A 12,146-nucleotide genomic window follows, 5' to 3' on the forward strand; every position below is an offset into this window, starting at 1 on the left:
TATTTAAAAAAGTTAATATGTACATTATTATGTAAATATATATAAGTACTAGTTAATTCTAAGGCAGCCAGTTAATACACTTTGAGTGTTCCCTTTCCTTTGGAACTTTCTGGTTTTCCCACAGTTAATGATTATCTCATTTTTTCTTTTGGTTTAGGTTTTTTTTTTTTTTTTACATTGCACTACTTCAGTAATCTTTTAATATAAATTTATATGTGGTTGACCTTATCAAATAATTTCTTAGTCCTTTCTCCTGACCTTGTAAAATCTGTTATTCCTAGAGGTTCCTGCTGTACTTGAATGTAGGCTACTTGTTATTAATATTTAGGCCTGGGGTCCAGCTGTTTCTTTAGAACTTCCTTTTGCTTCTCTCTGTTGTTAGGATTCCTATTTCCTGGATTCCATGTTTTCTTTTTCGTTTATTCTTTTATTTTAATGATATTGTTAGTCTCTTGAGAACAGGTATATAGGAAGTAACTTTTGGAAATTCATATGTCTCAAAATGATTGACAGATAGAACTCCGTGTTGGATATAATCTGAATATATTGGTTCATTTTATTGCAGCTTCAGTATTATTCTGATTCTGGATTGTTTATGTCTGTCCTATTTTTCCTCTTTTGGAAGCTTTTTATCAGTGTGATTTAAGTTTCAAGATGATATGCTTTGTACCCCTCCTTCCCTGTCCCCGTACATTTCATTTTCATGTTGTGTTGCATAGTAGTGGATTTATTGGTCCTACAGTTCTGGAAAATGTTTTTTGGAATTATTTCTTTGATATTCTCTTTTTGATTTTCTCTGCTGTCTCTCTCTGGAATTGTTAATTGGATGTTGGGCCTTTTGTTTGATTCTGTTGTTTTCTTATCTTTACCTCTATTTTCTTTGCCTTTTGTTCTAATTTTGATGTTAGCTATTATCTCTCTGAAAATATTAGAGATCTTTTGAAGTTTTGTTCTGTATCTGTATTGCCTGTTTTCTTTGTGTTTCTTTCATCCTCTTTGTTTTTGTTTTTGTCTCTTGGTAGAGAGAGCCTTTTCTCAAATGCTTATGGGGTCAACAGTGGACCATTTTTAAGAATGTGGCATTTAGAAAGTGATGGGAAGCCCTCTATTTGTGGACTAGGTGTATTAACATGGAGACTTCCCTAACATATGTTCAGGCTGTAACTGTTGGATTATGTGATTTAGGTGAATTGACTTTTTTGTTGAAAGATCCCCAGATGTCATATTTAATTTTTTTTTCCTTTAGGTTTATTTTGTTTTCCAGAAAATGGTTTTCCAATTGTTTGTCTTGAGAGAAAGAACCTAGATGGCCAATGTTAAAACCTGTCTGGGGGCTGGATGCAGTGGCTCACACCTGTAATCCCAACACTTTGGGAGGCCAAGGCAGGCGGATCACCTAGGTCAGGAGTTTGAGACCAGCCTGGCCAACATGGTGAAACACCATCTCTATTAAAAATACAAAAATGAACTGGGTATAGTGTCGTGTGCCTGTAATCCCAGCTGCTCGGGAGGCTGAGGCAGGAGAATCGCTTGAACCAGGGAGTGGGAGGTTGCAGTGAGCTGAGATCATGCCACTGCACTCCAGTCTGGGCAACAGAATGAGATGTCATTTCCAAAAGAAAAAAAAAATAATGAATTTAGTTCCTTCCATTGCCCAGCATCCTGCCCCCTTTTTTTTTTGAGACAGGGTCTCACTCTGTTGCCTATGCTAGAGTGCAGTGGTGCTGTACCTCTGCCTCCTGGGTTCAAGCGATTCTTGTGTCTCAGTCTCCTGAATAGCTGGGGCTTCAGGCTTGTGCCACCACACCTAATTTTTGTATTTTTAGTAGAGACGGGGTTTCGCTATGTTGCTCATGCCTGGACTCAAACTCCTTAGCTCAAGCGATCCATCCACCTAGGCCTCTCAAAGTGCTGGCATTACAGGCATGAGCCATTGTGCCCAGCCTAATTGTCTATTTCATTTGGAGCATAGAATGTGTGAATAGGGATGTGGAAGACAAAGCAAGAAAGAGGGGTTGGGAAAAGATTGTGGATAGCCTTATTCCATTGGGAAGAGGTTGGGTTTTATATAGTTCCTTAAGATATGTAGATTCATGCTGGGTGTGGTGGCTCGTACCTGTAATCCCAGAACTTTGGGAGGCCGAAATGGGCTGATCACCTGAGATTGGGAGTTCGAGACCAGCCCTACCAACTTGAAGAAACCCCATCTCTACTAAAAAGACAAAATTAGCTGGGCATGGTGTCACATTCGTGTAATCCCAGCTACTCGGGAGGCTGAAGCAGGAGAATCGCTTGAACCTAAGAGGTGGAGGTTGCGGTGAGCTGAGCTTGCACCATTGCACTCTAGACTGCAATGAGAGCTAAACTTTTTCTCAAAAAAAAAAAAAGATATAGATTCATAATTTATACATAGAGACTGAGTGCTTTAAATATGAGAAGTGTTGCCTGTTGAAGAATACGTCTTTAGAGATTATATACCTATCAACAGATAATTGTGTTGGTTTAAAACTCCTTTGGAGCTAACCATAAATAAAATCATAAATTATAGAAGACTTGCCTTTTGTGAGTAATACTTTCTGAGAGCTCTGTGAATCCTCAGATTTTAAGATTAAGACATCTTTTTGTGGAATCCTTACTTTCTCTGAATTATATTTCCATTGAGAGTTGTATGTTATGTTTCTTATATGTACACATATTCTACAAGTTAATATTCTTTTCAGCTTCAGTGAAAGTTTTATTTCACTTGAATCCCTTTTGCTCAGGTTGGAGCATTTGCTGAATTAGTTTAGTGATTTTTGGTTGGAGGATATAGAACATTTTTTTTCTGGTTAAGAGCTGTCATTTTCTTAGTCCTTACATTTTTTTTCTTTGTGGGGACACGGAGCATATTACATTAATGGATTCAGTTTTTTTTCTTAGACTGTTTAGAAGTATTGCCTTTTAACTTTTATACAAATGCTTGTTGGGCATGGCGGCGCACACCTGTGGGCCCAGCTCCTTGAGAGGCTGAGGCAGGAGAATTGCCTGAGACCAGGAGGTTAAGGCTGCAGTGAGCTGTGATTGTGCCATTGCACTCCAACCTTGGCAAGAAAAAAAGACCCTGTCTCAAAAAAAACTTTCAAAAGCAAATGCTTGGTGTTAGGCTAGACTCATGCTTTTAGCCTCTAGGTTGGACCTCTAGCTTCTTCATTACCTTAACCAAGTATCTTCTGGGTGGCTCTCAAAACAGTGGTAATCATGAATGTTAAATCTATTAATGTCATATTCTCTCATACCATAAATCTACAAGAATTCCTCCCTTGATTGATATCTTATGCTTTCACTTATTTCTTCTACATATGTGTTTATGTACATACATACAGTCATTCTTCAATGTCTGTAGGGGATTGGTTCTGGGAACTGCCCTACCCAATACAAAAAACTGCGGATGCTCAAGTTCCAATTTTTAAATATAATGTGTTTGTATATAAACTGTGCACACCTTCCCATATACTTTAAATCATCTTTAGATTATTTATAATATGTAATACAATGTAAATGCTGTATAAATGGTATTATACTATATTAAAACAATTTTTATGGTATTGAATGTTTTTGATAGATGGTTGCTAGAATCTGCAGATGTAGAACACATGGATATGGAGGGCTGACTGCATATATATATAAAATGTGTGTGTGTATGTAAATTAAAAAATAAACCAAACTTTATTTCTAGTTCTTTGAGGAAGCGTCAGGAACATTTATAAAGATTTGAGCCAGACACGGTGGCTCATACCTGTAATCCCAGCACTTTGGGAGGCTGAGGCAGGCAGATCACGAGGTCAGGAATTCAAGACCAACCCAACCAGCATGGTGAAACCCCATCTCTACTAAAAATGCAAAAATCAGCCAGACGTGGTAGTGCATGGCTGTAATCCCAGCCACTCAGGAGGCTGAGACAGGAGAATCATTTGAACCCAGGAGGTTGAGGTTGCAGTAAGCCGAGATCATGCCACTGCACTCCAGCCGCCTGGCGACAGAGTGAGACTTCGTCTTAAAAAAAAAGGAAAAGATTTGAAAGATAGGAAGATGTGCTGTGGGAATTTAACTGATTGATTCGAGTCCTGAGGGAGCCTTTGGGATCTCAAGAAACCTACTGATGTACATTTATATGCTGCCATAAGGTGATAACGTGGGTGTAATTAATTTTGTAATTTAAACGAGAATTTGGGTAATTGCAGGTTTTCTGTTTACAAAAATCTATATTTGTAATCTTACATTTAGGAATAGAGAGATTGTGAAAGAATATACCACTATCTCCTATAGCATTTCAGAGGTAAAGTGTTATTTGAAAGGATCACTTGATCCCAAGGAGTTCAAGGATGTAGTGAACTATGATCATGCCACTGCACTCCTAACCTGGCAGTGGAGAGAGACCCTCATTTCTAAAAGACATAAAATAAAATTTATCTTTATTTTCAGTATAATCCATAGTTTCACATCTTATCTTTTTTTTGAAATGTAAAAATATCATAAATAAAATGGTACAGTAATTTTACATATTAAGAAAATTTCAGGAGACTTCTAGTTTGTTAAAATGTAAAACTAGGCTGGGTGTGGTGGCTCATGCTTATAATTACAGCACTTTGGGAACCCAAGGCAGGCGGATCACCTGAGGTCAGGAGTTTGAGACCAGCCTGGCCAATATGGTGAAACCTTGTCTCTACTAAAAAAATAAAAAAATTAGCCAGATGCAGTGGTGCGCTTCTGTAATCCCAGCTCCTCAGGAGGCTGGGGCATGAGAATCGCTTGAACCCGGGAGGCGGAGGTTGCAGTGAGCCAAGATTGCGTCACTGCACTCCAGCATGGGTGACATAGTAAGACGCCATCTCAAAAAAAAGTAAAACTAGCTGTAGAATAAATACCAGCTTAAAATACAGTTTTTAGGCCTGGTGCAGTGGCTCATGGATATAATTCCAGCACTTTGGGAGGCCAAAGTGAGAGGATTGCTTGAGGCTAGGAGTTCAAAACCAGCCTGGCAACACAGCAAGACCCTGTCTCTACCAAAAAAATTAAAATTAGCTAGATGTGGTGGTGAGCACCTATAGTCCCAGTTACTTGGGAGCCCAAGGTGGGAGCATTGCTTGAGTTCAGGGTTTCGAGGCCTGTGATTGCACTATTGTACTCCAGCCTGGGCAACAGAGCTGTCTCAAATAAATAAATTAATTAATAAGCAAGCAGCAATTTTTGAGTTGGACATCAGTTCTGTACTTGACTCCAGAGTTAAATAGGCATCCAGTTGCTTTTTGTGTTTATTTTTATATTTACTGCTTTTGCCTGCAACTGTATTTCTAGTTCTAGGTAAATATAACATATGCTACGTCTTTGGCAACATGTATTTCATCCACTGGATTGTGAACTCTGTTTTGTTTTGTCATTCCTTTAGTCCCAGTGCTAATAACTGCCTGGCACAAAGTGGGTGTTTAGTTAATATTGTTAAATGAACAAATGTGAATATTTGACTATATCACTTGAATCTTCATTTATTAATACTGCACTATCTTTTCTTAGCTGTTTTTGTGAACATCTGTTTGCTGATCTTGTACCCCTATCTAGATTGGAAGTACATTGTGAGTAGAAACATGGTTTGATTTGTTTTTCCTGTATTCTTTTTTACAGTAGGATAGACCTTACTGGTCCCTAGGTATGTATTTCCCAAACATGTGATTGAACTGAAATATATTCGTAGATTTTATTTTTTCAGGAGACAGACAAAAGTATAGTCATAAATAAGAAATTTGGAAGAGAATCAAAAAACTAGTATGTACTCATCTGTCAGCTTGAAGGCTTATGTAAGATGCCATACTTTTGTGGAGTAAAAAGGTAAAGTTCTGGGGCTGGGTGCGGTGGCTCACGCCTGTAATCCCAGCATTTTGTGGTACGAGGTGGGCTGAACACCTAAGGTTGGGAATTCGACACCAGCCTGACCAACATGGTGAAACACCGTCTCTACTAAAAATACAAAATTAGCTGGATGTGGTGGCTCATATCTATAATCCCAGATACTTGGATGGGTTGGGGCAGGAGAATCTCTTGAACCCAGGAGGCGGAGGTTGGGGTGCCCGAGAACGTGCCATTGCACTCCAGCCTGGGCAACAAGAACAAAACTCCCATCTTCCCCCCCCCCAAAAAAAAAGGAAAAAGGGTTAGGATTCTGGGACTATCAGACAGAGTTTTGTTTTGCTCTGTCGCTCAGGCTGGAGTACAGTGGCACTGTCTCAGCTCACTGCAACCTCTGCCTCCTGGGTTCAAGCAGTTCTGCCTAAGCTGTCCAAGTAGCTGGGATTACAGGCGCTCGCCACCATACTCAGCTAATTTTTTTGTATTTTTAGTAGAGATGGGGTTTCACCATGTTGGCCATACTGTTTTTGAACTCCTCACCTCAATGATCCATCCACCTTGGCCTCCTAAAGTACTAGGATTATAGGTGACGGCCACCGTATCCGGCCTCTGGGACTCTTCTTTTCCTTGTTCCTTAGCAGACTGTTTCCTGTTTCAGGGTTTTTGTTTTGTTTTGTTTGGCCTTCTAATTGTGTTACAAGTGGTTTAGGTCAGTGGTTCTCCAAGTGTGGTCCCAGATCAGCAGCATTAGCATCACCTGGGTACTTACTAGAAATGCAAATTCTTGGGCCCCACTCCAGACCTACCTAATGAGCAACTCTGAGGGTAGAACCTAAACAATTATGTTTTAACAAGTCATCTGGGAGATTCTGATGGTAAAGTTTGATGTCACCAAATGGTAATGACACCTTTTTTTGAGACAGTCTTTCTCTGTTGCCCATTTTGGAGTGCAGTGGCACGATCGTGGCTCACTACAACTTCCACCTCCCGACTTAAAGCAGTTCTCCTGTCTCAGCATTCAGAGTAGCCGGGACTACAGACACATGCCACCATGCCCGACTAAAATTTTTGTATTTTTAGTATAGACAGGGTTTCACCATGTTGGTCAGACTGGTCTTGAACTCCTGACCTCAGGTGATCCACCTGCCTCTGCCTCCCAAAGTGCTGGAATTACTGGCATGAGGCATCCAGCCCAGCCTGATAATGACACTGTCTTTAATAGAGAGGGCTAGAGGCAGTGATTATGTGCCAGAGAAAACTAGCAGCCTAAATTTAAGAGCATGATATAAACCAGAGCTTTTCAGTGGGAATAGATGTAGTTTATAAAAGGCATTAAGACATAAAGCAGATTATTCAAACTTCATTGTACAGTTTCTTAGCTTAAGTAAACCATATAATTGACTTTTACTTTATATATTTCCTCTGTTACTTTGAAGTTTGTGTTCAAACTGAAAGACGAGAACCTTAAATTAGTAAAGCTTTATAATATTTCACTTTAGATTTTTGTAAAATCAAATGCTCTTAACTTTCCATAGCAAGTAACTGAAAAGCTACTGAAAAGTGTCCAACCCAAGAATTTTGTGTATTTTTCATTTTGAATATACTTCTCTGTGGTTTGAATTTTGAATCCTAACCCTTTTTAAGAGTACAGGGTCGTTTAAAATGGCTTTAATAAGGCCAGGTGCGCTGGTTCACGCCGGTAATCCCAGCACTTTGGGAGGGCGATGTGGGCAGATCATGAAGTCAGGAGTTTGAGACTAGCCTGACCAACATGGTGAAACCCCGTCTCTACTAAAAATACAAAAATTAGCCGGGTGTGGAGTCTTGCTCAGTCACCCAGGCTGGAGTGCAGTGGCAAAGTCTCAGCTCACTTCAACCTTCACCTCCCAGGTTCAAGCGATTCTCCTGCCTCAGCCTCCCAAGTAGGTGGGACTACAGGTGCTTGCCACCATACCTGGCTAATTTTTATTTGTTAAGTGGAGATGGGTTTCACCATGTTGGCCAAGCTGATCTCAGACTCCTGACCTCAAGTGGTCCACCCACCCGCCTTAGCCTCCGAAAGTGCTGGTATGTGCCGCTGTGCCTGGCCTATTTTCCTCTTTTTCTTTTTACCTTTTTTCCTTCCCGTCTTTTCTTCTTTTCATTGTTTATGTCTCCCACCATTGCTCTTCCTTTTCAATTAAAGAATTCAAAGAGCAGTATACTACCATATCTGGAGATTTTTTTAGCTGGAATTTAACATTTATTTTGAAAGAGTAAGAATTTATACCAATTATGTTTTTGACTCAGATTGTTTTACAGAAGGAATCAGCTTTTTTATGTAGGAATGTGTTTTGAGACTTTTTGTTTCTATCTTCCCACTTCTGTAGAGGAAAAAAAGGTAAAAGATTGACATTATCATAGTTTTTATTCTCAAAGGTCTTAGTTCAGGTCCTAATTTTCTTTCAATTATACTCATAATTTATTTAACCAGTCCCCTTTAGATGGTCATTTGGGTTGTATATTCTTGTCTGTGTTCTATCAGTCAGTTATTATATAATTTCACATGTGTACAAATATATATTTGAAGGATAACATTCTAAAATTATTTAAAGGGTATGTTCATTTACAAACTTGACAGATATTGCTCGTTGTCGTCTGTAAAGTGAAACTGGTTTATACTACCACAGCTAGCATATAAATGTCTGTTTTCTAACCTATTATTAAATTACTGAACTTTATCGTGTAATGGAAAAGGAGGAATCTGATTGTACTTTATTTTTTATATTTTTAATTTTTTAATGAGATATCTTGGTATGTTGGCCAGGATGGTCTTAAACTCCCAGCCTCAAGCAGTCCTCTCACCTCAGTCTCCCAAAGTTCTGGGATTACAGGCATTAGCTACCATGCCTGGTCCTGATACTTTTTTTTTTTTTGAAACAGGGTCTTACTCTGTCACCCATGCTAGAGTGTGGTGATGTGATCATGGCTTACTATAGCCTTGGCCTCCTGGGGTCAGGTGATTCTCCTGCCTCAGCCTCCCAAGTAGCTGGGACCACAGACACCTGCCACCATGCCTGGCTGATTTTTAAAATTATTTGTAGGGACGTGGTCTCGCTATGTTGCACAGGCTAGCCTCAAATTCCTGAGCTCAAGTTATCCTCCCACCTCGGTCTCCCAAGGTGCTGCAATTACAGGGCTGAACCACTGTGCCCAGCCTCTGATAATACTTTTAATTGTGATTTCTCTTATGCTTGAAGTTGAACATATACAGTAAAGACTTTAGAGTACTATAGGCTGAAGTTTCAGAATCATCCACGACCAATGATGGTAGCAGAAATATGAAACTAGCCAAAGAGTATAGAAAGGACAAAATTGATTATTGACACTGTTGTTATTTTCAGTATTTGATTGCATTGATTAGCTTATTACTTTTATTAAACTCACTTTAAAGAGCATATAAAATTCTGTGCCAAAGCATGTTTGGCCTGACAAGTTGGGCCGTCATTTCCTTTTGACAAGACTTTCATTTTTATCAGCCTTAAATGTGTCATTACTGTTCTGGTTAGGTAACATAATTATCCTACTGCAGAATATATAATTTCAAAAGAGTATTGTGCATATTTGATGCCTTTACCTCTGGAAACAATTGAATTGTTTTCAGACCACTTTTATTTCAGTAAGATAAATGCAATCCTTCTCTTAATTGAAATGTAAAATTTAAAGCACATTGAAATGAAAACAAAAACCTAACACTACCTATATCTTGACAGTTATAAGAGACTAGGTAAGTTGGATTTTATGTTTCTTGTGGTACTGAATAAAAACAAATCTTTGAAAATTAAGTTTAATGGCTCACTTGCTAAACCTAAGTTGGACAGTCCTCACAATTCCTTAGGAATGTGGCAAGGTCATCCTTGAAAGTAAAGTTACTGTTTACTTCATGGAAAGCACTGCAGATATATAAATAACATTGTTACCTACCTGTCTTAATTGGCCAATATAATAGACAGGGGGTGGTGGTACATGTGAGAAAGTGAAATTTTTAGCTAGTTTTGAGGTCCTTATGACTTTTAAGAGGTATTATGAGTCACTTTAACAAGTAGTGTTTGTGACATAGTTTCAGTTTCTCATGTGAAAGATAGTATTTCAATTGTAAATGTCCTTTTGATATTATGGAGAGCTATTCTTTCCTAGCCCCTCTGTTTTACTGATTTTAAAAGCTGTTTACAGTTTGTTTCATGTTCAAATTTAGGGTTTTAGTAATTCCTTGGGGTTGGGGGCAGGAATGTGCAGAAGGCCATTGTCTCTGATTTTCCTTTTCCCAACTTTCTTTTTTTCTGTGGATTATATTTCAAGGCTGGTGAGAAAAAGGATGGAGATTGAGAAAAGGGAGCAGTTTACTGTGTGTAGGGGAGGTCCATAATAAAGTCACTTGAAGTATCTGATACAAAGTTTAAATATATGATGAAGCTTGTGCAAGGGGATTCTAAGAACTGGCTTTACTTCCCCCCTTCCCGCTTTATAAAAAAGAAATCCTGTTGATGGCAAAAAGACAAAACCCTTTATCAAAGTATTCTGTACATCTTGCATTTATTTGCATTAATATTAGTTGTTTTATTTTATTTTACTTTATTTTTTGAGATGGAGTCTCACTCTGTCACCCAGAATAGAGTGCAGTGACGTGATCTTGGCTCATTGCAACCTCCGCTTCTTGGGTTCAAGTGATCCCTCTGCCTCAGCTTCCCGAGTAGCTGGGATTATAGGTGCCACCATGCCCTGCTCATTTTTGTATTTTTAGGAGAGATGGGGTTTTATTGTTTTGGCCAGGCTGGTCTCAAACTCTTGACCTCAAGTGATCTGCCTGCCTCAGCCTCCCAAAGTGTTGGGATTACAGGTGTGAGCCACCGTGCCCAGCAGTATTAGTTGTTTTAGATTGTAGACTCTAGATGGTATGGACTATGTGTTATAAAATACCTAGTCTGAAGTAAAATGCATATAGATGTTGTCCCCTTGCTTTCTAACTTAAATCCCTTTTCCCCCTTGCAGTCATGCATTTTCATATTCTTACATACTTTGTGACAAATATGTAAAGGAAATGTATTTGCATCTAATTGTTGTGAATTCCACAAGTTCTTTACTGAGTTTTAAAAAAAAAAAATTTTTTTTTGGGTCTAAACCGAATTTTGTCTTTCTCTCCCCTACTTAGGCCCAGATCGCCTTTCTACAGGGAGAAAGGAAGGGCCAAGAAAATTTGAAGAAGGATCTTGTGAGGAGGATCAAAATGTTGGAGTATGCTCTTAAACAGGAAAGGTAATTCAGTAAAATAAAAAATACTGTTTTTTTTTTTGAGACCGAGTTTCGATCTTGTTGCCCAGGCTGGAGTGCAATGGCGCGATCTCGGCTCACCGCAACCTCCACCTCCCGATTCAAGCGATTGTCCTGCCTCACCCTCCTGAGTAGCTGGGATTACAGGCATGCACCACCATGCATGGCTAATTTTGTATTTTATGTAATTTTGTATTTTCTCCATGTCTGGTCTGAACTCTCCACCTTAGGTGATCTGCCCACCTTGGCTTCCCAAAGTGCTAGGATTACAGGCATAAGCCACTGTGACCAGCCAAAATGGTGTTCTCTGAAATGTAGGAATACTTTTTTCATCATTCCTAAAATAAATTTAAATGTTAATACTGCTTGAATTCAGGAGTATCTGTAGTAAACATTTGTATGAATGGCTATAATATGTTAATTTCATTGTGAATAATAATGATCAAAAAACAGATTTATATGATTTTTAAAAAAAATTAGCAACATTTGTTTTCCTACTCTGCCTTTTTTGAAGAAACAGATGTGCTCCCTGAACTGTCAATACCCATTCATTTTAAAGTTGAAGGTTTTTTATTTGTAAAGGAAATTTTTATAAAGTTTGCTCCTTTTCCTGTCATTTAATATTATTCAATTTGGTGTATTTTCTTTAGAAAAAAATTGCTCCAGCAGACTATGTTGAGATTCTGTGTAGACTTTTTGTGTGTATATTTTGTTCCTTTGCTGTCAGTCATCACTATCTCTCCAGAAGCTTATCTTACCTTTCTATTTTGCTAGTGTCATGAGTGAGAGTTTTGGAAGTTACATGAGTTGTTTATTTGCTTTAATGAATGGGCCTTGGATTTTTTTTTTCATCAACAGTCTGAGACAGTTTTTTTTTAGGTAACTGAGTACTTATAGGTGATATTAGAATTATCTATTTTGCTACTTCTTTGCTTTTTTTTTTAATGGTGCTTGTTTTT

At 38.5% G+C, this 12,146-nt stretch overlaps 1 protein-coding gene across 3 annotated transcripts in view; it reads left to right on the top strand.

Moving 5' to 3' along the window:
* The window catches only part of STRN (striatin), a 132,640-nt gene that overhangs the window by 29,380 nt on the left and 91,114 nt on the right, over nt 1-12,146 (top strand). For all 3 annotated transcript variants that reach the window (XM_035272821.3, XM_017964417.4, XM_002757858.7), the window contains one exon: nt 11,069-11,172. In XM_035272821.3, coding sequence (XP_035128712.1) covers nt 11,069-11,172 — 104 coding nt within the window. The remainder of the gene's footprint in view (nt 1-11,068; nt 11,173-12,146) is intronic.

Source organism: Callithrix jacchus, chromosome 14 (genome assembly GCF_049354715.1).
Source record: "Callithrix jacchus isolate 240 chromosome 14, calJac240_pri, whole genome shotgun sequence".
NCBI classification, from domain to species: Eukaryota; Metazoa; Chordata; class Mammalia; order Primates; family Cebidae; genus Callithrix; species Callithrix jacchus.